Below are 27,128 nucleotides of genomic sequence, written 5' to 3' on the forward strand. Positions count from 1 at the left end.
CACCCCAAAATCATCCTTCAAAGCCTCAAAGGTAACCACCTCCCCTCCTACATGCAATTGACCCATCATATCTAGTCCGGCTTCAGCCCAGCGTACCAACACGGGGTTCCCCACACTCGGCTCGAACAACGGGTTGTCAACTATGGGCGCCAGGCCCGAAACAGGCGGTTGCCGGTCAATAAACATCCGATCCCAATAGTAAAAAGTGGCTTGTACCGCCGGTGGAAAGCACTCAACCCGCCCTCTATATTTGTTGGGTAGCCACATCAAATTACCCAGCTTACGGGATCCCACCATGGATTGTTCCAATTGTACCCAAAGCTTATGATCTTCCCCTCTGAACCACTCTACCGCCGATCTAGCCTGTGCCGCCCAATAATACCAACACAGATTCGGCACTGCTAAGCCTCCCTGATTTTTATTCCTATAGAGAGTTGATGTGGAAATACTTTTAAAACAAATAGGAGGAAATATGTTTTTCACTCCAAGAATAGTTAAGCTCTGGAACTCGCAGCAGTTAACGTGTCTGGATTTAAAAAAGGGTTGGACAAGTTCCTGGAGGAAAAGTTCATAGTCTGTTATTGAGATGGACATGGGGGAAGCCACTGTTCACCAGGTATTTGTAACCTAGATTGCCCACTGTTGGAAGCAAGATACTGGGCTAGGTAGACCGTTGGTCTGACCCAGTATGGCTATTCTTATGTTTTTATGATGACTCCAAAACTGCTAATACATAGAAATAAAACATAAAAATGAAAATACTTTTTTTAATGGACTAACTTACTACTTTTTTGATATGTCCAAACTGTCTGCTGACACAATGGTATCCAGAGCTCCCTCCTCTAAATGTTCTTCTCTTCTACCTCTAGGGCAGTGGTTCTCAACCAGTGTGTCACCAAAAATTTGATAAAACGTTTTTTTTTTGTTTTTTACAACATTTGTGCTTTCCTTAACCATAGTGTAGCAGATTGGGGAGAGCTGAGAACCAGGAAGTCCAAGGCCAGATTAAGGCCAACTGATGCCCTAAGCACAGCCCAACAATGATGCCCCTCGACTCTTCCATTACTTGACTGAAAAGTCATTAACACTGGGGTTTACTAAGCTGATAGTGCGGCTGGCTGCTCACTGTTGTCGACACAGTCCATTCACTTTGACTCAATAAGTGCTGAGAAATATCCTTATTGTATGAAGCAAACATCATATATATTTATAATGATTAGAAAAACATGAAATTCATGTTGGATAATGGATGTGGCAGACGGCAATGAAATAGTTAAGGGCATATAGTTGAGGGTGGGGGGGGGAGACTCTGTGGGGCCCTCCCTTCCCTTGATGCCCTAAGCACATGTTTATTTTGCTTAATGGCTAATCCAGGGCTGAGGAAGTCAGGTACTTGAAATCTCTATTATTAGTTCATACTTCTGTCAACAGACACAGCTGGAAATGTTGTTGTCCTCCACCCTGGCAGTCACCACAAGTGCATCTGTATTTCCCTTGCATCATTGTTAGCAACAATGAATTGATAATATAGGGCTTTTTCTTTTTTTTTTTGTTCAACTGAGAATTGTAGTGTTCAGTGTGTCACACGTGAATATTGTCACAACAGAAGACAGTTTGAGAACCACTGCCCTAGGGACATAATACATTTTGGGAATGGCTATCTGTTCCAGAGTTCCAATCTTCAACATGCAACTTAAGTGTTACCCGCTGAGCGAAAAGGTGCCAAAAGTGGGGTTACAATAAAGGCTTTTGTGTATGGTGTACAGCGCTGTGTATGCCTTGTTGCGCTATAGAAATGATAAATAGTAATAGTATTGAAAGTTCTGTGTACTATAGGGTCAGTAGAATGGGACTAAGCAAATTTAAAAAAATGTTTTAAATAATTTTGATGTTGATGTTCTACAGCCTAAAAACTGCAGGTATGTGATTTCTGGGGTTAATTACTTTTTTATTGATTAACATTTCACTCTTTTTTTTTTTTATTTAAAGACTTAAGGCCTCTTTTACCAAACCACGCTAGCAATTCCAGGTGAGGCAGTGCCGACAGAGCCCATTCACTTTGAGCCTTGTCAGCACTGGCGCACGGGAATTGCTAGCGCGGTTTGGTAAAAGAGGCTCTTAATTAGCTCATACCTGAGGCTGAAATTCTGCAGGTTTATGCAGTTGATAGCCTTCTGCTTTATAGAATAAATAAGTCACTTACCCCACAGTTTTGGTACCTTTTCACTCAGTGGATCAGAAATACATCTGCCACAATTCACTAGGTAACAAAAATCTTGTCGCTGGAAAGTTTAGTAATCTAATGATACACTACATCAACCGACTCACCTTTATCCACATTTTTATTTATGCTTTCAAAGAAATGAAGCCAATTGGTGAGGCAAGACTTCCCTTGGCTGAACCCATGCGGACTTAAACCATATTTGTCTATGTGTTCCATAATTTTATTAATAATAGTTTCCACTACTTTGCATGGCACTGAAGTCAGGTTTACCACTTTGTAATTTCCCAGCATCACCCCTAGAATCCAAAAATCAGCGTTATATTGGACACCCTCCAATCTTCAGATACTATGGATGATTTTAACAACAGGTTACAAATCAGATCAGCAATTTCGTGTTTGAGTTCCTTCAGTATCCTGGGGTGTATGCCATCTGGTCCAGGTGATTTATCACTCTTTAACTTGTCAATTTGGCTCAGTACATCTTCCAGGTTCACTAAGATTTCTTTCTCCGCATCATCACCCTTAAAAACCATTTCCAGTATTGGTAGATCTCTTACATCTTCTTCCATAAAGACCAAAGCTATGGTCTTGTCCTCCTTGAGTGCCCCTTTTTGCTCTTTCATGGTCTAACGGTCCCACGGATTCCCTCACAGGCTTTCTGCTTCTGATGTACCTAAAAAAGAAGGTGTTACTATGAGTTTTTGTCTCCACGGTAAGTTTTTCTTCATATTCTCTTTTAGCTTTCTTCATCAGTGCTTGGCATCTAGCTTAACACTGCTTATGTTTCTTCTTGTTTTCTTCATTCAATCTTTTTTCCATTCTTTGAAGGATGTTCTTTTGGCTCAAATAGCCCCTTTCACGTCACCTTTTAACCATGCTTGTTCTGTCGTTTGCTCTTCTTTCCACTTTTGTTAATATGTGGAATACTTCTGGTCTGGGCTTCCATGATGGCATTTTTAAAACAACGTCCATGCCTGATTTAAAGACCTAACCTTTGTGGCTGACCCTTTCAGCTTCTTTTTATCCATTTTCCTTATTTTGTCATAGTCACCCTTTCAAAAATTGAATGCTGCCCACAGTAGATTCTTTTTAGTGACTTCACTCTAGATATCAGCTCAAATTTGATCATGTTCTGATCGCTGTTTCCCAGCAGATCCAACACTTACCTCTCATACCATGCCCTGTATTCCACTAAGGATTAGACCTAAAATAGCTCCCCTTCTTGTCAGTTCTCAGACCAGTTGCTCCAAGAAGCAGTTATTTATTACATCTAAGAATTATACCTCCCTAGCACTCCCTGATGTAGCATTTACTCACTCAATATTGGGGTGACTGAAGTCACCCATTATTATAATCTTGCCCAATTTGCCAGCTTTCCTAATGTCTGTAAACCTTTGCTCATCTGTTTGTTCTGTCCTGGCGGATGGTAGTACAGCCCTACCAGTATACTCTTTCCCTCCACACATGGAATTTCTATCCACAAGGATTCCGTGCTGCTGTTTCATGTAGAATTTTTGTTTGACTCAATTCCCTCTTTAGCATATAGTGCGACCCCCCCCCCCCCCCAATTTGATCCACTCTATCAATGCAATACATTTGTACCCTGATAACACAGTATCCCACTGATTGTCTTCCTTCCACCTGGTCTCTATTATATCTACCTCTTCATTTAGTGCTGTATACTCCAACTCTTCCATCTTATTTTTCAGGCTTCTAGCATTTGTATATTGACACTTCAAATTGTGTTTTTTCCTAGCATCTATAAAGATGCTTTGAAGTTGACGGGGATAATTTGCATAATTTATTCTGTTCTTCCATTAAAACACTCCCGGCTTTCTTTTGTCATTATTGAAAACTCTCTACTGGGATTCTCTAAATGTCCTGTTTCAATAGTATCCTTTGAGAATAGTCCACAACGAACCATGTGCTCCTGGGTGACTGTTGGCTACTGCCCCCCCCCCCCATTTTAGTTTAAAAGCTGTATCTAACCCAGCAGGCGGGTTCCATCCCAGTTAAGGTGGAGTCCATCCTTTCGGAACAGGCTCCCCTTCCCAGAATGTTGCCCAGTTCCTAACAAATCTAAAATCCCTCATCCTTGCACCATCATCTCAACCACGCATTGAGACTGCGGAGCTCTGCTTGCCTCTTGGTTCCTGTACATGGAATGGGGAGCATTTCTGAAAATGCTAACCTGAAGGTTTGGATTTCAGCTTTCTACCTAAGAGCCTAAAATTTGGCTTCCAAAAACTCCCTCCCACATTTTCCTATGCCACTGGTACTCACATGTACTAAGACAGTAGGTGCCTCCCCAGCACTATCTAAAATCTTACCTAGGTGACGCGTGAGGTCCACCACTTTTGCACCAGGCAGGCAGGAAGGCAAGTGATCAGGCAATCCTCATACCCACCAGCCACCCAGCTATCTACATGCCTAATAATCAAATCACCAACTACAACAGCTGTCCAGTCCTTCCTTCCTGGGCAGAAGCTCCTGGAGACACATCCTCAGTGCAAGAGGATATTGCATCCCCTGGTGGGCAAGTCCTAGCTACAGGAATACTTCCTACTTCACCAGGGTGATGCTGTCCTTCTAGGAGATCTCCCTCCTCTAAGGCAGCATAGGGGCTGCCAGACTGGAAGTGGGATTTCTCTACAACATCCCTGTGCAGTGGTGTGCTGGAGCAGGCTCTCACAGGCTCTCGAGAGCCGTTTGTTAAGTTTTTAAGAATTTTGGGAGCCGGTTCTCCACGGCTACTTTAACAAATGGATCCCAAAATGTGGGCTTGGGCCCCACCTGAATTCTCTTTTACTTTGCTGGCGAGAGAGAGCCCCCTGTTAACAATTTACCAGCACACCCCTGCCTGTAGGCCTCATCTATGTACCTGTCTGTCTCTCTTAGCTCCTCCAAGTCTGCTACTCAATGTCATCAATGGGTAACATCTCTACAAGGGCTACTTTGGTTGTAGTTTTAGGTTTGGATGTGGATAAAGCTTTGATATTTAAGAATTACACACATTTCAAATTTCAAGATGTTTGCTTTTGTGGCCACAAGGCTATGTGGTGTCTCGATGTGGCTAAAGCCACACGAGTCAGGAGGAAGATTTTTTTTTTAAACAACTTAGGGCAAAAGTGGTGACTGTTGGGACCACTTTTCTTTTCAGGTTTCCCCTGTAAGGGTGTTGTTCAGTTTTGGAAGCACAGGTATCCATTACAGTTGCAGTCATTTTTTTATGGATAATGCTACTTCTATTTGAATTGCTGCCTGTACTTTTGAACTAATCTGGATAATGGAGTTTTTGTATTGGTCAGTGGATGACGAATCAGTACTCAATTTATATTATCAGATGCGACTGCTTTCTTGTGGCTCTTTTCTCCAGGTAGTAGACGACAGAAGATTAATGGATAGAATTTCTGTTTCTTTTGTGGACTTCTATTATATTTAGATGCTGCTTTTTCTTTTCTTAATTTGTTTTTATAGGTGTGTAAACTTGAAAAGTCTTTTTTTTTTTTAATGGGACTTGTATGCCCAAAGTTCTACAAAACTAAGCGTTTAATAGATGGGGGAGGAGAAGAAGTAATGGAAGGGGACAAACAGGTCTAACAGATCCGGGACATTTAAAAAGCTCAGAAGTTATAATACTAAGGACCGGATAATCATGCCTTATACTGTAAAAATGCTATAAATAATATGAGTTCATAATATCTTCTGCCTCATGGTTCATTTCCTGGGCATTACATTTCCCCAGTGTAACCATGGTGAATCAAGTAACACTGTAAACCGAAGACCTGCTCTCTCACACATTAAACACACACCCTTCAAAAATGTCATATTTCTACAATGACTTACTGTCGGAGCCCTACATTCTTACAACATGTGTTAAATGTTAGCAAGGGGATGTGATTATTCTTCAGCTGGGCAGGCTGTCTGAGCTGCATGTGAATCAGAGAAGGAAACACTGCTTTTTTTCAGCCTAATTAGGCTCAACATACACAGAAGATTTACTTTACTGCTAAATACAGCTTGTTTTATGTAAGCAGAAGCATTTGTGATGTCAGGACCAGACAGTCCTCTCATGCTCATGACAGTGAAGGACCACTCGCTGGCCAGCTCATGTGAAAGGGAATCCAGCACTGGGCAGTTTCCAAGGTGTTACGTCTAGGAACAGATAACAACTTCCTGTCCTGTGACTACACAGTTAGGAGCCAGGGTGAAATGAGGCCACAGATTCGCTCAGCCTTCTAGTAAGACCTTGCAGCTAGCACAGAGGCAGTTTTTGGAGGGGATATCCTTGGTTAAGGTTTTAGAAAGGGCATGCCCAAGAGCCTGTCTCGAAGGGCCCAGTTAAACGCGCGCTGGACCGGTTTGGGATGGCTCGGGCAGAAATGTGGGATAAGGTGGAGGTGGGGGTGGAAGGTCTTCGTGTCTAGCGGGCTCGAGGCAGAGGCCATTGGATGGGTTAAAGAATGCATACCTGCCCACGAGCCCGTCCGGATCAGGGATTGTTAGGAGGGTGGCTGGAGATGTATAAAGTTATAAATTACAGCCTCCTCCAAGACCCAGGGCATTTCCTGATCCTCAGAGGCAGTTTTCCTGCTCTCCCACCCAGTCATTTGATTTTGGTGGGGAAGGCCACGACTTTTGTGCTGTAGCCTTGTTTTATTAGGTGGAGTGCGTTGGGGTTGTCACAGCAGCAAAAAAAACCTGAGCTATAGGAGCAATGTCTCATGAGAGATGAGCCAGGTCATTATAAGGTGGGTTGGGTGACCCTGACTAAATGTGTGGAGGTCCACACAGGCTATGGCTCTTGCTGTCAGGGCGGAGCCGGCAGAGGAAGAGTTGTGGCGACAACAAGAAGCGGAATTTGCCGCTTTGCTGTCATAGCGAGCAGTAGTTGGGGGGGGGGGGGGGGGGGGGGTTCATGTTATGCCTTTGACAGCTGTAGCTCAAGAGGGGGGAGTATGTTATTTACCGATATGAAATGTTTGAAAGTTGTTAATAAATTAAGCTTCGGCCTACTGTTATCCCATAATTGTGTGTGTGTAAGTTTTATTGATTGATGAGGTGGGGCTAGAGCGGAAGAAATTAATTTGGGGGATGGGGGGGGGGCGAGCCTGGCAGAACTGGTCCCAGATCCAAGTGTTAACATGCTTCTACATGTTCACACTCATAGTTCTGCAGCATTACTGTACTGGGTCTTCTCAGTCTGGGTCTGCTCTATTCACACGTCACAGTCAGCTGAAAAGCAGACCTCAGAGTTGAACATACCACTGTATTTTTATGCATATAGGGCCAGATTCTATATTTGGAGCTGAAAAAAAATCAGCACGGATAGAAAAACGCATATGTGTATTCTATAAATTGCTCCTAAAGTTAGGCGCAGTTTATAGAATACTAGTAAAAAAGGCCCGTTTCTGACACAAATGAAACGGGCGCTAGCAAGGTTTTCCTCGGAGTGTGTATGTTTGGGAGAGTGTATGTGAGAGTGACTGTTTGAGAGTCAGAGTGAAAGTGTGAGTCCAATCCATGCTCCTCTGTCACCTGGCCCCTCCATTCATCCCTATCCAGCAATTCCGCTCTCTCCCTGAGGCCTGCCCTGCAATCCATATGCATCCATAGCCATCTGTCCCCTGCATTCATCCCTATCCAGCAATTCCCCTCTCCCTGAGTCCTGCCCTTCCAATCCATGCCCATCCATGCTCCTTTGTCACCTGGCCTCTCCATTCATCCCTATCCAGCAATACCCCTCTCTCCCTGAGGCCTGCCCTGCAATCCATATCCATCCATGCCCATCTGTCCCCTCCATTCATCCCTATCCAGCAATACCCCTCTCTCCCTGAGGCCTGCCCTGCAATCCATATCCATCCATGCCCATCTGTCCCCTCCATTCATCCCTATCCAGCAATTCCCCTCTCTCCCTGAGTCCTGCCCTCCCAATCCATGCCCATCCATGCTCCTCTGTCCCCTGCCCCCTCCATTCATCCCTTTCCAGCAATTGCCCTCTCTCCCTGAGCCCTGCCCTCCCAATCCATGGCCATCCATGCTCCTCTGTCCCCTGCCGCCTCCATTCATCCTTTTCCAGCAAGTCCCCTCTCTCCCTTCCATGACCCCCCCTCGCATCCATGCTCCTCTCTCTCCCATGTGCCAGCCTGGGCCGCCCTCTTCCCCCCCCCCCCCCCTTCGCATCCATGCTGTCGTTTCTCCCCTGCCCTCCCGCTCCCATTGTTGTACTTTACTGGCCACCCTCTTCTCTCCCCCCAACATGCGTGTTTTTTTTTTTTTCTTGTTTTTAAATTTACCTCCGTGGCGGTTCCGGCAGCGAAGCGTCAGGGAAGGAGGCGGTGCTCCCGACGTCTAGGTTTCCCTTCGCTGTGTTCCGCCTTCTTTTGACGTCATCCTTGACGTCAGAAGAAGGCGGAACACAGCGAAGGGAAGGCTAGATGTCGAGAGCGCCGCCTCCTTCCCTGACGCTTCGCTGCTGAGCGATGCGATTGGTTGTGTCATTGCTCCGCCCTCGACGTCATCACGTTTGACGCGTGGGCGGGGCAGACACAATGCGATCTCACCCCCTTCACTTTGCTAAGAGAGGCTTCATTAGAACGTTGGAGGTGCGTTTTATATAGAGAGATGTGTTTCACCGTCCACACGACTAAAATTTAGGCACAGCCATTTATACCAAAGAAAAGCTTGTGTAAATGCCCACGCCTAACTTTAAGCGTGGAACGGGTTATTCTATAACACTGTGCATAAATTTTAGGAATGCCCATGGTCACGCCCACTTTTGAGATCCACATGGTAGAATTAACAGAGACTAGTTTATAGAATATGCTCAGTGAGTAGTGCACGTAAATTCCAAATAGTGCCGATAACATCCAATCATTGGCGTCAACAGGTTTGTTAACCCATTGAGTTGTGCGCAAATCAGAATACGCCTACATTTGTGTGTGCAAGTCTAGTTGAATTATATAGAATTTGCAGGATAACGTACCCATGCGTATAACTAGCACATGCATAGATGTGTGTAAATTGCATATAGGAAGGCATTCTACAAATGGCACTAAGATTTCAAAAAATAATTATATATATATGAATAATGAGAGTGATAATTTTTGTTTAAAATTGTTTTGAAGGTTTCTGTTATATTTATTAATTTAAGAATTTGAAACCGTTTTTCTAAGAACACCCAGAATTACGTTTGGTACTAAGATTTCAGTGCCAGAAAAATTGGCACAAAGTATTTTTCTAAAGGCATTGTGGGTCGAGTGCCACTTAAAGACTAGCACTTACAGCCCATTTCTGCTCCAAACGTTGGCTACCAGTATTTAAGCCAGCTGAAACCAGGTGTAAATGCTGGCCCTCACCAGGCATTTTGGTGCGGAAATGGGGCTATTCTATATTGCCATGTAGGAATGCCCTTGCCACTCCCCTAACCACACCCCTTCTGATTTGCATTTTAGGGGACTTATGCAGGCAGGGGTTATAGAATAGGCTGTAGGGAGATGCGCACACAAATTTCAATTATTGCAAATTAACTAATAATTATCAATTAATTGGCTCTTAAGCTAATTTGCGCATCGACATTTGATCCATCTGCATATTTCAATGCCAAAATCTCAGCATAATATATAGAATCCGGGGGATAACGTGCGCTATTGCATTTTATTTTTCTAAAGCATGCTATCGACAAAATTAATGAATTTGTTTTTAAGGGCTTTTCTTTTTAGGTTTTTGCAGATATTAGCAAACAAAACCTGCAAAAAAACCTAAAATGAAAAGGCCTTAAAACTAAATACATGAATTTTGAAATTAGTGCTTCTTAGAAAAAAAATACACCGGTATAGTGCATTCTCACATATGGAACGCAGGGTGTAGGCGCAGTTTGTAAAAATGCATATAATGTAATCCTTCTAATTCTATATATGGTGCTCAAAATTGCGTGTGCAAATTTGGGGGGGCATGCTCAATTTGCATGCATAATTTAATTGAACAAGCCAATTAGCACCAGTAATTGGGCACTAGCAATCTACTGGTGCTAATTGGCACTAATTTGAATTTACGCATGCATCTTTGTAATCGGTATTCTATCAACTCTGCACATGGGGGTCAGGGGCATTCCTAGAATTTGCGTGCAGTGTTATAGAATATGGCAAATCCGCACTTGGGCATTGATGCGTGTGCAGACCGGTTTATAGAATAGTGCTTAGCACTAATTATAGAATTTAGTTCATTATAGGTAAAATTGCAGTAGTCTGTTTATCTGACCAGGTTGTTAAAGCTCACCACCAAGAAATTCCTGCCTGCTATACAGAATGACATCTGTCTGAATGTAAAAACAAATTCCGATCACTGAAATGAGTCACTTTTGAGCAACAGAAAGTTGAACATGCAAAACGTATGACTAACTACGTTAAGCAAGTCTGACATCCTGGATGGCAACTAGAAGTCCGAGACCAGGCACAGTAATTTGTGAACAGCAAAAATCTTAAAACCACATTTAAAAAAAAATCCAGAACTGCCTAGACACTTTCGTAAGTGGCATCTCTTATTCTATGAGAATGCCACCCAGCATCTGTTTGGCCAGGATTGACAAGTATAGTATGACAGATAACTCTATCAACCTGACCTTGCACAAAGGCACACAACAGAAGAAGGATTGGTTTGTTTGTTTTTATAAATTAAATGTATTGCTCGTCAAACCACAGGGTTAAGTGACGTTCTTTCCACTACCCACACGAGACAAAATTGATCATTTCGCATCAAAAAGTGATAGTGGCCTCCAACTCTCATCCTCACGAGCCACCACCAGGATCTGAATTGGTGTCTCATGCTGCTTCTCTGGCTATATTATAATCCAGTCTAAAGACTCAGGTTTCTGAAGATGCATCAAAATAGCAAGTCTCTTCAATACATATCCCTCTGATACTAGTGTGCCGTGCAGCTTTACCTTAACCAGATGGTAAGCTCCAGGCGGCAGGAACTGTCCACGTACACCTAGTAATGTTGCAGAAATGATAAATGGCAAAATAACAGATGTGATTAAGTGACAACCACCAATCATTGATGTTAAGTGGCACTCATTAAAAGTTGAACACGCATGTGGCTGTGTGCTATTCTATAAGGTGTGGCATCTAATCCTGCTGGCACGCAACTCAAAAGGGGGCGTGGCCATAGGCGTTATGAAAAGTTACACACATAGTAATACAATACTGCCTCCGTGTGCATAACTTAGGCGCTTCAGCAGGCACCTAAAGTTAGACACGGGAATAGGCGCTGTCCCCTGGATTCATTCATTCTCTCTCTCTCTCTCATGGGCGTTTCTGAAAGCTATGTGCATTATTATACAACACACCCGCTCTGCGCCTAATTTAGGCATCAGGATTTATGCCAAGTAAAACGTGGCCTCAATGGATGTGACCAGATTTGGTTGCGTGGCGAGGCGCTTGGTGTATTCTATATACCATGCGGAAATTTAAGCCCATTCTATAAAATTCAGGCGTACTTTAGAGCATTAATGCACGGATTTTTTAGGCACCACATATAGAATCTAACCCTATACGTTCACCGTTTATAGACTAGAACTCTGTGCTTATTTTTTTCAGCCCCCATCTTTCAGCACTGTTTATAGAATTTCCTCCTTGATATCTGAATGTTTACTCTCTGCAACACACATCTGAGACGTTTCTCTCAAGTGTGAATAAGGGGGGGGGGGGAACCCCTCTCTCTCGTCTCTCAGAGAATTATTCATAGCAGTCAGCTTAAAAATAGGGCTGAGACTGAACTGACAGGTTCACCAACAGCTTGTTTCTAGCACAGGATGATGGCTATCCTGCAAAGCTAATCTTACATTTTACATAAAGTCTTTTTTGTTCTCCAATTATGCCTCTCCATTCATTGCCCGTGACAAGACATGTCTCATGATCCATCAGCTGGACGCTATACTTTTTTCACATCGCGTATCGCATAGCGCGTGATCCCACCCAAGGTCCTAGTGATCTTCAGATCCAGGCAGTCCAGCGTAGTTTTACAAATAAGTTGCCTCACGACCCTCTGCCTCAGATAAAGCTCGTTTTAATAAGACATGTTTGGTTTAGAGATTAACAGCTCTTACTCTTGGAGGATCTTCACTGCACAATGCACTCACATATTCACAACTTTATGTGTGTTATCATTCTCTGATGTGACTAATATATCACTTATTTGATGGCAAAGTCCTTCCTTCTGGATAACAGGATTATCCAATTCCTAATAGCAAAAGAATAACACTTCACAAAGTGCAGGTCTATTCCTGATCTAAATTATAATGTTCTGTTACAGCACATAAAAACAAAACAAAAAGCAAGTAAAAATGTTAAATGAGCACCCATAAAAACAAAAGCACAGCTCTAATTACAGAAATACATTCCCCCTCCCCCCCCCTGTCATTGTATCGTATCATCACAATTACTAGCATTTAATTTGCTTATTTCCAAGTTTACCTCACTGCTCTAATTGTGTATCATGCTAATATTTGGACATTTTACTGTTACACTGTCACTACTATGCAAGCCGCCTGTATCCAGCTGCACCTGCTGCATTCCACCCCAGGTGAACCTCTTCATTAAGGTGGGTAATATATTTTAATAAAGTAGAGGGAAAGGAACATAGAAAACATTTTGCAGAAATGTTCTTCTGAGTATTTACAGATCCTGGGTCTCCGCTGACGTTCAATAGATTTGGACTATTTTTCCCTCAACAAAAGCAGACTCCTTCAGTCCTTTGCTTTCTGTGTCTACATTTAAGGCCCCGTTTATTAAGCCAAGCTAGAGGCGTGTTAGTGTTTTTAGCGCATACTAAGCATTAGCGCGCGCTAACCGTGTAGATGCTCGTAATATTCCAATGGCTAGAATGTGCTAATTTTTAGCATGCGGTAAAAACGCTAGTGCACTTTTGTAAGGAAGGCCCTTAATAAGGGGGTTTTAAAATATCTTCTAAACCACAGTTGGAAAAAGCGAGTAATTAAGTCACAAATCCAAATTCAGTTACACGGTGCAAGGCACGTACTGAAAGATTTTTGTAGTCTTCCAAGTTCCTACTCTCTCCATGGCCTTTTACCTCACAAACACCATCAGGGTTGGCAATTATCAAAAGACACAAGAAAAATAAACAACAACTGGATGCTGTGGCACCCCCCTCTCCCTCCCAAAAAAGGGTCACTTGCAAGGAGGATAACCAGTGTAGTCAAAACAATGACACTATTCCAGAACCCTCACCACTCAAAAGCAGCTCTTCCATGCCAGCCTAAAGGTGCCCCAGACATTAATGGTTTAATGTAGGTGGCTGGTATTCTTAGCCTAGTTCAAAAAAATAAAAAGACTCCAGTTGTTCTGACTGATTTCAATGCTTGAAGTTTCTTTAAAAGCGCAGACCTTGTGTCGGAAGGCCAGCCCCAGAGCTCTCAGCACACTGCCTGATACCACCATATCCACCCCAAACCCACAAGCAGCTGCGCCAGCCTCTAAACAGCCATGCATCTCAGTTAAAAATAGCTCTGAATGGGGTCAGTATTTTAGAGCTGAAACCAGATCTGTCATTAAAGCAAACAGTGCTGGGAGGTTCCCCTGTCAGCCCTTTCAGGGAAAATCAAAGCCCAGTGTGACCCTTTCAATCTCAACCACAGCAACAAAAAGTAGCTGCCATCAGGGAATCCATATGGCCTGGAAAACCCTTCAAAAGTACAAAATAGCACCTAAGGACAATAGAAATGCAGCTCACGGCCTACCTATCTTGGGAATTTTCTGGTGGAATGCCTGCTCCAAATCTCTCTAATGGCATGGTTCTTCAAGGCTCAATACTCCTGCTGGCTGCTGCCTTTTTCAAAGAGAAAACCTGCTGAGACATAGTATAGATTACAATGGCATATAAGAACATAAGCCTTGCCATACTGGGACAAACAGAAAGGTCCACTGAGCCCAGTATCCTGTTTCCAGCAATGGCCAATCCAGTCACAAGTATCCGGCAATATACCAAAAGGGCTACCTTGTCTGCCCAGTTTAATTCTGGCTGTCCATTCTCTCCTTCATGGCTAAAGAACCTCTGTGCTTAAATCACAGATCTTCTAGAATTCCACTACTGGTTTTGAATCCCCCTCCCTCTTTTTTATGAAGTCATTTCAAGCTCCCACCAACTTTCCAGAATTATTTTCCCTTTATGACCTTGTGCAGGCATCCTCCTGTCCTTCCAAGGCCTATGAAATGCCACTCAAATCAAAATATGCACTAATGGGTGAGCCTCTGTGCTGCAGTGGATTAATTCCTACCCCTGCTTTTCTGTACACATCTTCCTGGGGTTGGAGGTGACTGCCAGCTGCCGACAGTCACCTCTGTCTTCTGGCATATCAACTCAGCCCCCATCTTCTCAGGGTCTGCAGTTTGAAAGCCAGGAATCAAGCAGGGTCTCTATTATCCATTAGGAATGAAACTATACATACTGGATGGGCCTTCAAGTCCTTCTCTACCTTAATATTCTGTTTCTATATAAAGTGATGTAGAATCACTCTAGCCCCACAGACTTGTGGATATAAGAGCTAAAATCAGAATCCTTCTGCCAGCTGTCTTGTTGCACCTCCTGCTTCACCATGGGTGGTTTCAGCAGCAGTTCAGGGAATTCCCTTATATGGTAGGCAGGCCCCACCCAGTGCATTCCATGATGCACTGCACATGGAGGGGCATGCCATTTTGCAGATGATGGCTTAGAGACAGGAGTGAGTGGGCATTGCTCCTGCCTCCTGTGAGGTTGGGGGGGGGGGGGGCAGTGGTGTGATGGAGCAGGCTCTCACAGGCTCGCAAGAGCCGGTTGTTAAGTTTTTAAGAATTTTGGGAGCCTGTTGTTAAAGGAGGGCCCTCCATGGCTACTTTAACAACTGGCTCCCAAAATGTGGGCTTGGGCCCCCTGCTGAATTCTCTTTTACTTTGCTGGTGGGGATGCTGAGCCCTGCCAGCCAAGTAAATAGACTACTGCTGCTCCCCGCTCCTTGTTTCCAGCTCTGGGCAGCAGGCTGGAACTTCTTCAGCATGTGAGAGAAGTTCCAGCATGCTGCTCAGAGCAAGACGTTGAGAGTGGTGGCAGTCCACCAAGGATTAAATACTGGGGGGGGGGGGGGGGGCAGGTCAAAAAGCAGAGGGTAGGGGAGCACACTACATACCAGGGGGAATTTTTAAGCCGAGGACAGGGGAAGGGTGTTTGGGTTGGGGAGAGGAAGGGAGGCTAGGGTCAGTGCACAAAGTAGTCCGGGGGCAGGGTGCGAGTTGGAGGGAGCCACTAGACACCTGCTCCTATCAACCAACCCTTCTACACTGCCCCAGAGCTTTTGAGCATGGCTGTGGGGTACTTAATGATCGCATTAACATGCATTTAATGCGCTCTACGGTAATGGTTTCAGTGCGAGTTAATACCTGCGCTGAAACTATTTGAGCATTAGCCCCTTAGATTATAAGCCCACTAGAGACAGAGAAAGTACCTGTATCTAATACATAAACTGCTTTGGTTGTACCACATAAAGAATGTTTGTTTACGATTCTTGATAAACTGCCTAAGTAAATTCTAGGGCCCAACTAATGACTCATTTTAAAGCAGGAAAACAAGAAGACAGCAAGTCAAAACCAAACTTTTGTCCACGGTGTTAATTTCCTGCTACTTCTCTGGTAGGGAAAGAAATGTGTGCACAGAAGAAAAACAGCTGCAAGCAGAGTTAAAGGAAGAATCCCCAGAGCAGGGAGACCCATCTCAGGTGTGGGTGTGAATGGGCCCCTCCGCACTGCGGGGGGGGGGGGGGGGGATACTTGAGTACAATTCATGCACTGAGACTTCTGCCTTATATATGCCCTCGGGGCAAAAAAATGATTGTGCCCCTATGGCACTTTGTCTACACAATTTTGCCTTTGAATTTATCTTTTCCCTTCTTAAAGATCCAGGACATTAACTCTTTGGCCAGACTACACTGGCAAATAACTCCCCAGCTGTATGTTATCACTTATTTTGGAGTAGTAGCCTAATTGTTAGTGCAGCGGCCTGAGAACTAAAGGAACTGGGTTGTTCCCACTGCAGCTCCTTGCAACTCTGAGCAAGTCACTTAATAAGTACCTGTATATAATATGTAAGCCACTTTGACTGTAATCACAAAAAGGCAGTACATCAAATCCCCTTGGAGGAGTAGCCTAGTGGTTAGTGCAGTGGACTTTGATCCTGGGGAACTGAGTTTGATTCCCACTCCTTGTGACTCTGGGCAAGTCACTTAACCCTCCACTGTCCCTGGTACAAAATAAGTACCTGAATATATGTAAACCGCTTTGAATGTAGTTGCAAAAACCTCAGAAAGGTGGTTTATCAAGTCCCATCTCCCCCCTTCCCTTCCCCTTTTGCCTGAAACAGAAATCCAGCCATCCTTGCAACATGGCTCAATTAAAGATGTTCCTTCTTCAATTAATCCACCCCACAGCATGGCTTCACTATTTTTTTTTTTTTTTTTGGGGGGGGGGGAACCTTTTTTTTTTAATTATTTTTTTTATTTGTGGTCTTGTCTGTCTTGACTAGAATCTAAGCTCCGAAAAAGGGGAACACCTTTTTCAGCTGTAGCTCAAAGAGACACATTCAGGTATAGAGCATGACTGAACCCAGAATCTTCTGCAACCAAAACTGTCCACTTGGTTTCAGTAGAAACTGTAGACTAAACCACCCCTGATCAAATAAGTTCCCCTCCCAAGCTGACCCCCTCCTCTATGATCACTCCACCCCCCCCCCCACCCCCCGTAGGCCTTCCCTGGGCCTACCTTAGGAAGGCCTGGTAGCATCTTTGGGAGCAGGAACAAACCCCATTTTTCCTGCCCCGTGATGCAGCTCCATCGCAATCGCTGACAAGACTGCTGCGGGAGGTCCCGGCAGCCATTTTGTGATCGGAACCAGCACAGTGCTAGTTCATGGCAAAATGTCTGCCAGGACCTCCCGCCGTAAACTTGCAAGGCTGCTGCAATAAGTCTCAGCAGCTATTGCAATGGAGCAATGGCCTAAGGCAGGAGAGAGTGGGGTTCAATCTTGCCCCCAAAGACACTGCTAGATCACCGAGCCTATAAGTGGGATGGGGGGGGGGGGGGGGAAGAGTGCGTTTTGGATTCCGGCTGAAAAAAATCAGAATCTGGTGTGCAGAAGCCGAAACTGAAATTCAATCTGCCTCTATTCAGGTATTTCCATGTCCCTGAAGGACTCACAATCTAAACATAACCACTACAGCAGCAGTATGCTAACAGCTAGTGCGGTTGAATTACTGTTGCATGTCCTAATTCATACGTTAACAGCATATTGTTTTAGGGGACAAGAACTAAGCAGGTCACAGAAAGAGAATGGGTCTGGACTACATAATACAGCGAGCACATGGTAAGTAATGCTTGCTAACTTTCATTTGTACAGTTAACGCCTCCTACTGAAGAGATGCTAAGTGAAGCTACACTAATTGTAACCAGATTCTACATGCGCTAACGTGCACATTGGTGTGTTAATTCCAGAGGATATTTAACGCACAACCGATTTCCGCTGTTACAGCACACTGAGTGCAAAAACTTAATGAGCAGTATTGGCTCAGCTTCAGGCACAAACGTAATGGGTCATGTACTAAAGGGTTGCTTGCCCCAAATCACCAGGAATGTCAGTGGGATTTCAACCCTGGCTTCCAGGTTTCTCTGCCTGCTGCTCTAATCATTAGGTTACATCTTCTCTCTGCCCATTATACGCCTCTGTACAGCACTACATATCTTTGCTATGTGGCACATAAAAACCATGATAAGAAGTCAAAAGTGGGAAAATTAACCAAGGAAAGTAGATGGGTAAAAATACCACATGCACATTCACTAAAGTAAGTGAACTAGTTAGCCACCATAGCAATAAGCCAGAGGTCAAAGAAATCAGGTCAGTGGCGAAGGGCTGTCCTGAGAGTGCGCAATTCACAGAACATTAAATACGATTTGACTTTTCACCCGAGACAGTTTTTGTGGCTCGAATTGTATTTTATTATTAATGTGATCTGTTATAAGTACATAAGTATTGCCACACTGGGACAGACCAAAGGTCCAGCAAGCCCAGCATCCTGTTTCCAACAGTAGCCAATCCAGGTCACAAATACCTGGCAAGATCCCCAAAAAGTACAATACATTTTATGCTGCTTATCCCAGAAATATGTTTCATAAAAAGTGTCCCAAACATTCATTATTCATCTTTCATCCTGAATACAACGGAGAACAAAAGTATTTTTTAAACTTTTATGGGGACCGTCAGATATGGTAGCAGCTCACCCCATAGGGAACAATCAGTTCCTTTCTAAGTTTGACCAAAGAAAATGGTTGTGGTGCAGAATCTTCATTAGATCACCCTTCAAAGTCTTTTTTTTAGAAACTATACATCTCATACTACTTTTCGTCTTAGAGACTTTTAATCTTAATCTTAGTAAGAAATATATTCTCTATTACAATTTAGTAAATATCTTAATGTGCATATTAGCCCAGCACTTATCTTCAGAGATGGCAGCAATTTCAATTCACAGCAGAACCTCCCAGAAACAAGCAGTGGATTTTCCCCAAGTCATTTTAATAATGCTTGGGGCTACCTTATTTTGTGATCTTCTAAGGACAATATGGGCATGCATGGAATATAAATATTTTAAAGTAAAATAATAAAAATATTGATAACACATAAATGTATGGGTCAATATCCATACTTGGCATTTCGTTTAAACGCCTGCTATAGCATTTGATGTTATACCTGTATATTCAATGCTGGCAACTCGATGTGGACACAGAATATATGAATGTAAACAGGCACAGTCACCATTATCGGGCAGGGACAGGCCTGCAGAGATTTTTAACACTATTACCCAGATAATGCCACTTAAAATCCAGGTGTGACCCTGGTCAGTAGCATCTGCTACCAGGATAACCTTCGAAAGCTAATCAAGAAATGTATTAAGTTATGTCCAATAAAAAAGGTATCATCTTATTTTCTTTTCCATGTTTTATTTTGTTTGATTTCTATTGATAACCAGGATGAGTTATAAATCATACTAAAAGAACTCTGTAGTTCTGAGTAACAAGGGACAGAGTGTGATAAATGACTGGAGATAAGGGATTAATAACAAAAAAGAAAAAAAAAATACTTGCATAGATGTTGGAGAAATATTAACATTTCAGCCTCTACCCAGATATCCCAAACAAGACATCAGGCAGCAAAGAAGCACCAGTAATATGACCCCCCCCCCCCCCAAAAAAAAAAAAAAAAAAAAAAAGAAGAAAATACTGTAAAGATGGCATGACCCTATGTAGCTGAAGACCAAAATGAACACGCCTTTCAATGGGCCCGGTTTGAGTCATGAAAGAGCAGATGTTAGCCCAGAGGCAGGAAGTGTGCAGCACTGGGCTTTTTTATAACTGGACCAAAGTGGAGTTCCTCATCCTTAAAATTACACCATTCCTTTGAAGCAGCAGAACTAGAAAACTTTATTTTGGGTAATTCAGTAGGTAGTTAAAATAAAGACAATCATGTACTCCCTTCCTACCTTCTTACTTTTTGATTTGATTCCTGGAAGAGTTATTAGTAGTTATGGTTTTTAAAAGCTCTTCCCACTCTCACCATTATGAATCTAAGTAAATTCAGGGGGGCGGGAGGGCACCATAGTACTGATCCTCAGCAGTATCCAGAGAAGAAAGCACACCATGTGGGGGGGGGGGGATTTTTTTTTTAATAAGGTTGCATGGTAATAACAGGCTTGCATTTTTAAGCCTACAGATAATTGAATCAAAATAAAGCATAGAAAAATAAGAGGAAATCAAATTATTATATGCTTCCTTTTATATATATATATATATATATATATATATATATATATATATATATATATATATATATATATATATATATATATAATCTCCCCTCCTCCCTGGCATGTTTCTGAAAGCATGGATGTAGGTGAACTGGGATACTGCTAGCCACCACCCAATAGTAATAATAAGCACCATCACTCTGATGGGTCAGAAACAGACAGCATAAAGAAATCCAGTAGCCAAGAGGAAATGTGTCATAAAAAACGGAGTGTGGAAAGAATAAAAGGTGCACAACTTTTACTCAGCTATGTGACTTCTACATTACATCTGCTCAAGTTTGGTGGTTAAAATCCTTACTTTAGAAACCTGTTGGTGCAGAAAAGAAAATGAGCATAAAGCTTGACAGATTTTTTTTGTGACTTCTTGCTATTGCACCTATTGCTATTAGACCTATTGGTCTAAAGAGAAAAAAAAAAACACACACACACACACCTCTTCAGCATTTAATTCAATTTGGGTAGTTTCTGTGCAGAAAATGAGTGTATAAAAGAGGCAGAAAAAAAAAGGAATTGTAACCAGCAAATGGGGCAGATGTTAGCTGAAAGTCTCACAGCATCACACACACACATATCCTGCCTTGTATCACCACAAACATTTTGATAGAAAGATGACTGTAACAATGAGACTAGCACACAGCCTCCCCACTTATCCCTACTGCTGCAGGACAATATCCACTTCAACCCTGAACATGATCAGGTTACCGATTCTTCAGAAACAGACACTCCCCCTTCCCTTGTCAAGATAACATCTCCCTCTCAAGCTGGAGCTATAAACCGAGGGTTCCACAATAAGCATCCACACCAGCTAAGAGCAAATTGTGACCGATAGCAGGAGCTGATAGAAACCTCCTCCGTGCTGTTCGTTAGTTTAATTTTAGCAGTCATCGGTTCTACCAAGATCAGTAGAGGAGTTCTACCAAGATCAGAAAATCTTTAGTGCATTTATCCACAGATATGGATTATTCAGCAGGTTTCACTGGTCTTTTATCAGATGTTTCTGCAGCAGATATATAAGGCAAAGTCGACACCCAAAACTGGTTGCCGGCGAAGCACAGTTAAGCGTTTCAGGATGGGCATGGCCGTGTGCACATAAAAACACTTATCATTACCGGGTTAAGAACAGTTGAGCCTTGCCTGTCGGTGGGCCTTTTTTTTTTGGAGGGGGGCGGGACAGCAAAGGGGCTTGGAGATGGGAGAAGAGCAACACATGTTTCGCCATATGTTTAACATTGTATTGTTCACAGCAGATTTTGTTATTCTCTATTTTAAGTTCTTTAAACTTCCGAAAACAAAGAGGCTGGCAATAGCTCAATAACCATAAACCCCTTTCTTTCCCTACTCGCGCGATTGCACTGAAATTACCCCTCCCTCCTAAAAAAAAAAAAAAAAGATTTAGCCATATGGTCTAAACTATGATAGAGAAGCCCCTGACCCTCCCTTATCCCCCTACTCTGGGATCTCCTGAAAAACACGTGGTAGGGTAGGGCGAAAGAATGAATGTGCCTCCCCCAGCCAGGATAGTTCTCTGCAGGTAGCTCTTTTTCAGTAACTTCTTCTGAGTTTTTGCTCCAATTATTTGATTTACCGGAGGGAGAAGAGGCTGCTACAATTAATCCATACAGTCAATTAATACCCATATGCGATCATCCATCCCCATGTCAACAGAATCCAGGTGGGCAGCTTTAACCAACAGTACGTCCCGTTTATTCTTGCTCAAAATGAATTCTGAAGTCCGGATCAACTGCAGCCCTTGCTGAATTCTGGTTTCAGTCAGCGCCTCCCCAGATTTAGTTCCCCTTAACATCAGCCTTTTTCAAAGTAAGACATTATTTGTAAGTGCAACTGCCAACTTTCGTAAACTAAGGGCTGGCATATTTCAAGAGATTATCGATTGGTACACACAAATAAAAACGTGTTTAAATTTTTTTTAACAAAAACATAAAAGCACCATCCTAGTCCCTTAGCCATCAAACATTTACAATAGCAAAAACTTACCCCCATAACACAATTTCTCCTCCTTCGGACTCCATCTCTGCAAACTACATCCAAGCCCAGCTCAAAACAGATCAGCTCCCGTTTAATAAAAAAAAAATCTAAGTTTCTATTTTCCAACCAGCAGAAAACAAGATGTTTCAAATTATGACTCTCAATCTAGCGTAGGCTTGCTCCTTCTGTTAACTTTTTCTTGTCGTTCAAGATCCTTAGAAAGTTTCAAAGCCTAGAGCCAGAATTGTTTTGCGGGATTTGTTCCTTGCTTGTACTGTTACAGTTTTAAACTTATAAAAATAATAACTTTTTTTTTTAAACAGCTTCTGTTCCCTTTTTACATTGTCTGACCCGCAGAAAGTAACACACAAGAGGAAGCAGAGCTAGCCAACGACTGGCCCCGCCCAACACAGCCCACACTTCCTCCCCAAAAAGGAGCTTTGTTGCGTCACCAGTTTCCCGGTGACTCCTCCCCTTTTTCCTCTCCTCCCCGCCTCAGTCCCCCGCCGGCCTGCTGAGAGATGTAGTGAAGTGCACAGCACGAGGAAGTCCATTCTGGGCGTTCAGGGCTCTATGGTTTTTTCCGCCGTTTCCTCATTGGTGGCTTCTGTGCGTTTGCGTCGTGATGTTGGAGCGGAGGCGGGAAACATTGTGGGAGGAAAATGGCAGAATCTGGGTAGGTGGAGAATGTTATTTCTTTCTTATTTTTACAGTTGGTTTTAGTTTTAATGAGGAGGAGGCGGTTGTTAGATCATTTAGGCTGATTGAAATGTGCGAATGTTTTATCTTATTCATGTGTTTAATTGTTATATACTGCCTGCAAGCTGGAAAGCTATTGAAGCGGTGTGTATTCAGATCATTGGAGGGTTTATAATTTATGGGGGCCTTTTACTAAAGATTAGTGCAGCTTATCTGTCACAGGACTCATGTATTTATTTGGGCTCTGCAGAAACGTGCTAAACTTGAGTAAAAGACCCCCCCCCCCCCTCCAGGTCTACTTGAGGAAATGGATGTTTAAATGGACATGACAAGATTATGAGGAACTACATTGGAATTTCAGCTGGGTTTTTCCTGGTTGCCAGCCCGTCGTTCTAGCCATTAGGTTATTTCTTCACGCATTGGCCTGAATTCTTTGATTTTTAAGCATGGAAGATTATCTTATTCGTTTTCACCAAGGATCAGATGCTCAGAAGCAAATACTGGCACTGGAGGCCGTTAGTGCCGGACTAGCACCCGCATTTACGCCCCCAAAATGCACAGAGCAGGGGAGCATGTGAAACAATCAGCTTGCCAGCTCTGAACGCAAATAGCATGCAAACGAATGCTAAATAGCTCATTCCATATTCTTCACCAGTGCTCAGTGGGCAGCACGACAAACAAGTGCTCTCCTGGGGCAAACCCTATGCCAGCTCAGAGCTGGTGTTAAGATTGTGCTGAGCAGGGAAGGAATAAGATTGTGCTGAGCAGGGAAGGAATAGGGGAGACTGCTGTCACAGCCCTGGTGGTCCACTGGATCCCTGACACCCCAAACATTTAAGGGCCTGGAGGTCCAGTGGACCCCCCCTCCCCCCAAAAAAACAAATTAAATGTAATTCTGGTGATCCAGTGGGACCCTTGCTCGGGATCCCAACCTTTCAGGTTCAGCGCTAATGGCCTGTAGCACCCGCATTTGCTTCTGAGCATTGGGGCCTTAGTGAATATGAATAAGATAGACTTAATGTTTAAAATTCAAAGAATTCAGACCCCCACCACAGTCGAAGATTGACTGAAAGTTTGAGATCTATAACTGGATAAACCTATTTTTAAGAAAAGCTAAGTATATTTTTGGACTACTGCTCCTTGCAATCTTGGGCAAATCACTTCACCTTCTGGTGCCTCAAACACAATTTTTAATTGTTTGAGGGCAGGAAATACCTAGTGTACCTTAATGTAACTCAACTTGAGCTACTACTGAAAAAGTACAAGCTAAATCCAAATAATAAAACTATAGAATTAAGGGGGGGGGGGGGGGGTTAAAGGTGGGACAGAACTGTGCAGTAACACTTTGCTCCCAATTGTAATTTCTGGGGCATTCCTGTAAATTTTGAATGTTATTCTCAAACAATTTTAAGTACATTTATTGGTTTAATGTTTCTGTATGAATAGTTGCAGTGAATATTGGTTGCTACAGTTCTTATCTCCTTCCTTAAATGAATTAAACCCAAAGCAGCTTAGAAGAGACAAAAATTGTATGAGCTATCTTGGGATGCTGTTTGGTCCTGTTTTTATTGCTCGAGTAAATATGCATATTTCTACTTAAATTTGCAGTGGTGTTTATGAGAATTATTATAGCTTTATTGTTTCATACTTAACACCAAAATTGCCCATTTGCTTAGCCACAAAGCCCCTTTCCCCTGCTTTTATCCTTCCTGTATGAGAATCTATGAAACCAGCCTGTAAATTCATGACTTGCTTGTTACTATTTACAGTAAAATCCCATTTTAAGTGATTTTTCTGCAGTTATAAAACTAATTTCATAGGTATACATTCTGAGCCACTAAGGATATCACCTAGCTAACAGCTTAGAAGCTTGGCCACTTGTATGATACTGTTCTATGTGCTGGCCTTGTGGTACAGTCAGTAGGTCGCTTGTCTACTGTGCCCATGTCTTGAGTTTTTAAATCTGTACTGAAATTTCTGTCAGCTAGCCAGCCTCTGTCTAAATCGGCTATCCATCCACTTTAGGTCAGTAAATGAGTATCTGACCTTAGTCCGGGTAGATGGGGAGAGGGAATTGACTTGGGAAAGCAATAGCAAACCACCCCGCTACTAGGAAGCCATCATGTAAGTGGCAGTCCTCATAAGTATTTGTTTGCAACTTGCATACAGGGAGTCAACTACCTTTACCTTTTTTGTTTTGTTGTTGTTTTCCTTGTTGATTCTGGTTCAAATCCTACTGTACCTCATAACACAAGAATAGCCATACTGGGTCAGATCAGTGGTCCATCTAACCCAGTATCTTGCGTCCAACAGTGGCCAATCCAGGTCACAAGTACGTGGCAGAATCCCAATTAAGCAGGTTTTGGTGCAAAAATTAATATGGCAGAAGCCCAAGCTACAGCGGGACTTGAACCCTATTCTGTAGCATCAGAGGACAGTGTGCTATCTGTTATACCACACTGTAAGTACAATAACTACTTAAATTTACTTAGTTACTATACAACACTGCCTCTGACACAACTTCCTATTCGTAGGACCACTTGCTCACATTTGTATGCCCAACAATGAATTATTCCCTTTATTTTATTACCTTATGAATGTTTGACTGTAATTAATGTTGAGATGTCTCTCATATGTACCATATCCTCAGTCTTCCTTAAGGAGCCAAATTTAGTCCACCAATGAGATGGTTGAGGTATCTGGGGGTGGGGGGATGGCAGAGTCTGTTTTTGACATGATTTAACTAAAAATAAGAATGCAAGGAAAGAGTCATTATGGTGAATTTATTTTGTGCATCCATTTCATTCTATATAAGCCTTTTTATAATTTGTATTTTGAATAGTTATCAATAGAAATCAAACAAAATAAAACATGGAAAAGAAAATACGTTTTTTATTCGACATAACTTAATACATTTCTTGATTAGCTTTCGAAGGTTGCCCTTCTTCGTCAGATCGTAAATAAGCAAATGTGGTAGCAGATAGTAAATGTAAGAGAAACATCAAAGCATTACTTTGACAGTCTGACAGAGTGGGAGGGTGGGGGTATGCATGAGGACATCAAAGCATTTCATTGATATTCTAACAGGATGGGTGTTGGTAGAGGAGGGTAATAAACAGAGAAATACAACTTTATGGTTTATAATGGGTTAGAAAACCCAGATCCTTGTTAAGTCCTGTCTGTTGGGTGTTAAAATATTCAATCATTCTTATTTCAAAGGTCTTACGTTCCTGTATTGTTTTAAAATTACCTTTCAGTATTCTTACTGTGAAATTACTGGTGCAGTGTTCTGGTCTTGTAAAGTGTTGGCCCACGGGGGTGGGGGCTTGACTGGCACCGGCTATTTTCATATGATGTCTGTGCAGATTTTTGAATATTTTAAATAGTGAAAGTTAGGTCTTACTCTTTACAGACAGTTGAAGGAGGTTGGTCTGGCTTGGTGGCAGCCCTGTGCACTGTTGGGAAACAAAACGGAAGCTGGGCAGACTTCTACGGTCTATGCCCTGATCGTGACAGAATAGATAGGGATGGGCTGGAGTGTAAATTTTAAGGGGCTTCGATGTTATTTTCAGAACGTAGTACAAGAACAATACTGGGCAGACTTATACGGTCTGTGCCCTGAGAAAGGCAAGGACAAATCAAACTTGGGTATACATATAAATATCACATACCATGTAAAATGAGTTTATCTTATTGGGCAGACTGGATGGACCATGCAGGTCTTTATCTGCCGTCATTTACTATGTTACTATGGATTGGTGAGGGTTGCTGAGTGGAGGAGGAGTCATAAACATTGTGCTATAGTGACATCTAGTGGCCAGATTTATGGTCTCATTAGCAACTTTCCAGAAGGAGACCCTTGCCCAGGACTTGCAGTATTTTTTTTTTTGGGGGGGGGGGGGGGATATGCCCAGGTGTTTGTGAATAAATGCTCATGATGGCAAATGCCAGCCCTAATTCCACTTAATTTTCTTTTGCCTCAAGTACAAACTTAGAGCCTCTTTTTTTTTTTTTAATCAAGCCGTGCTAGCGGTCCCTGATGCAGCAATGCCGACAAAGCCCATTCACTTTCAATGGGCTTTGTCGGTATCAGAGTGGCTTGATAAGAGGCCCTTATATTATAAGCCCTCCAGAGGCAGAAATACATGCTGTGCTCAAGCAGCATTACATTCAGGCACAACTGACAAAGGTGTGATCTTAAATTTAAAATTCCCATTCTTTCCCCTTCTCTACCATCCTCACTACATGGGCATATACTAGGCATTGGAAGATGGTCTTTGAATCTAGCTAGCCCGAAAAAAGGTAGGCGATAGTGGTTGAGACCAT

At 42.8% G+C, this 27,128-nt stretch overlaps 2 protein-coding genes across 2 annotated transcripts in view; one reads left to right on the forward strand and one right to left on the reverse strand.

Moving 5' to 3' along the window:
• The window catches only part of MYO9B (myosin IXB), a 288,631-nt gene extending 266,142 nt beyond the window's left edge, over positions 1 to 22,489 (reverse strand). The window contains exon 1 of the mRNA XM_030219714.1: positions 22,113 to 22,489. The gene's annotated coding sequence lies outside the window, so the exon portion shown is untranslated. The remainder of the gene's footprint in view (positions 1 to 22,112) is intronic.
• Positions 22,490 to 22,602: 113 nt separating this feature from the next.
• Positions 22,603 to 27,128, forward strand: part of HAUS8 (HAUS augmin like complex subunit 8) — a 69,759-nt gene continuing 65,233 nt past the window's right edge. Inside the window, exon 1 of the mRNA XM_030218304.1 lies at positions 22,603 to 22,779. Coding sequence (XP_030074164.1) covers positions 22,766 to 22,779 — 14 coding nt within the window. The 5' untranslated portion in view covers positions 22,603 to 22,765. The remainder of the gene's footprint in view (positions 22,780 to 27,128) is intronic.

This window comes from Microcaecilia unicolor, chromosome 11, assembly GCF_901765095.1.
Source record: "Microcaecilia unicolor chromosome 11, aMicUni1.1, whole genome shotgun sequence".
In the NCBI taxonomy this organism is placed as follows: Eukaryota; Metazoa; Chordata; class Amphibia; order Gymnophiona; family Siphonopidae; genus Microcaecilia; species Microcaecilia unicolor.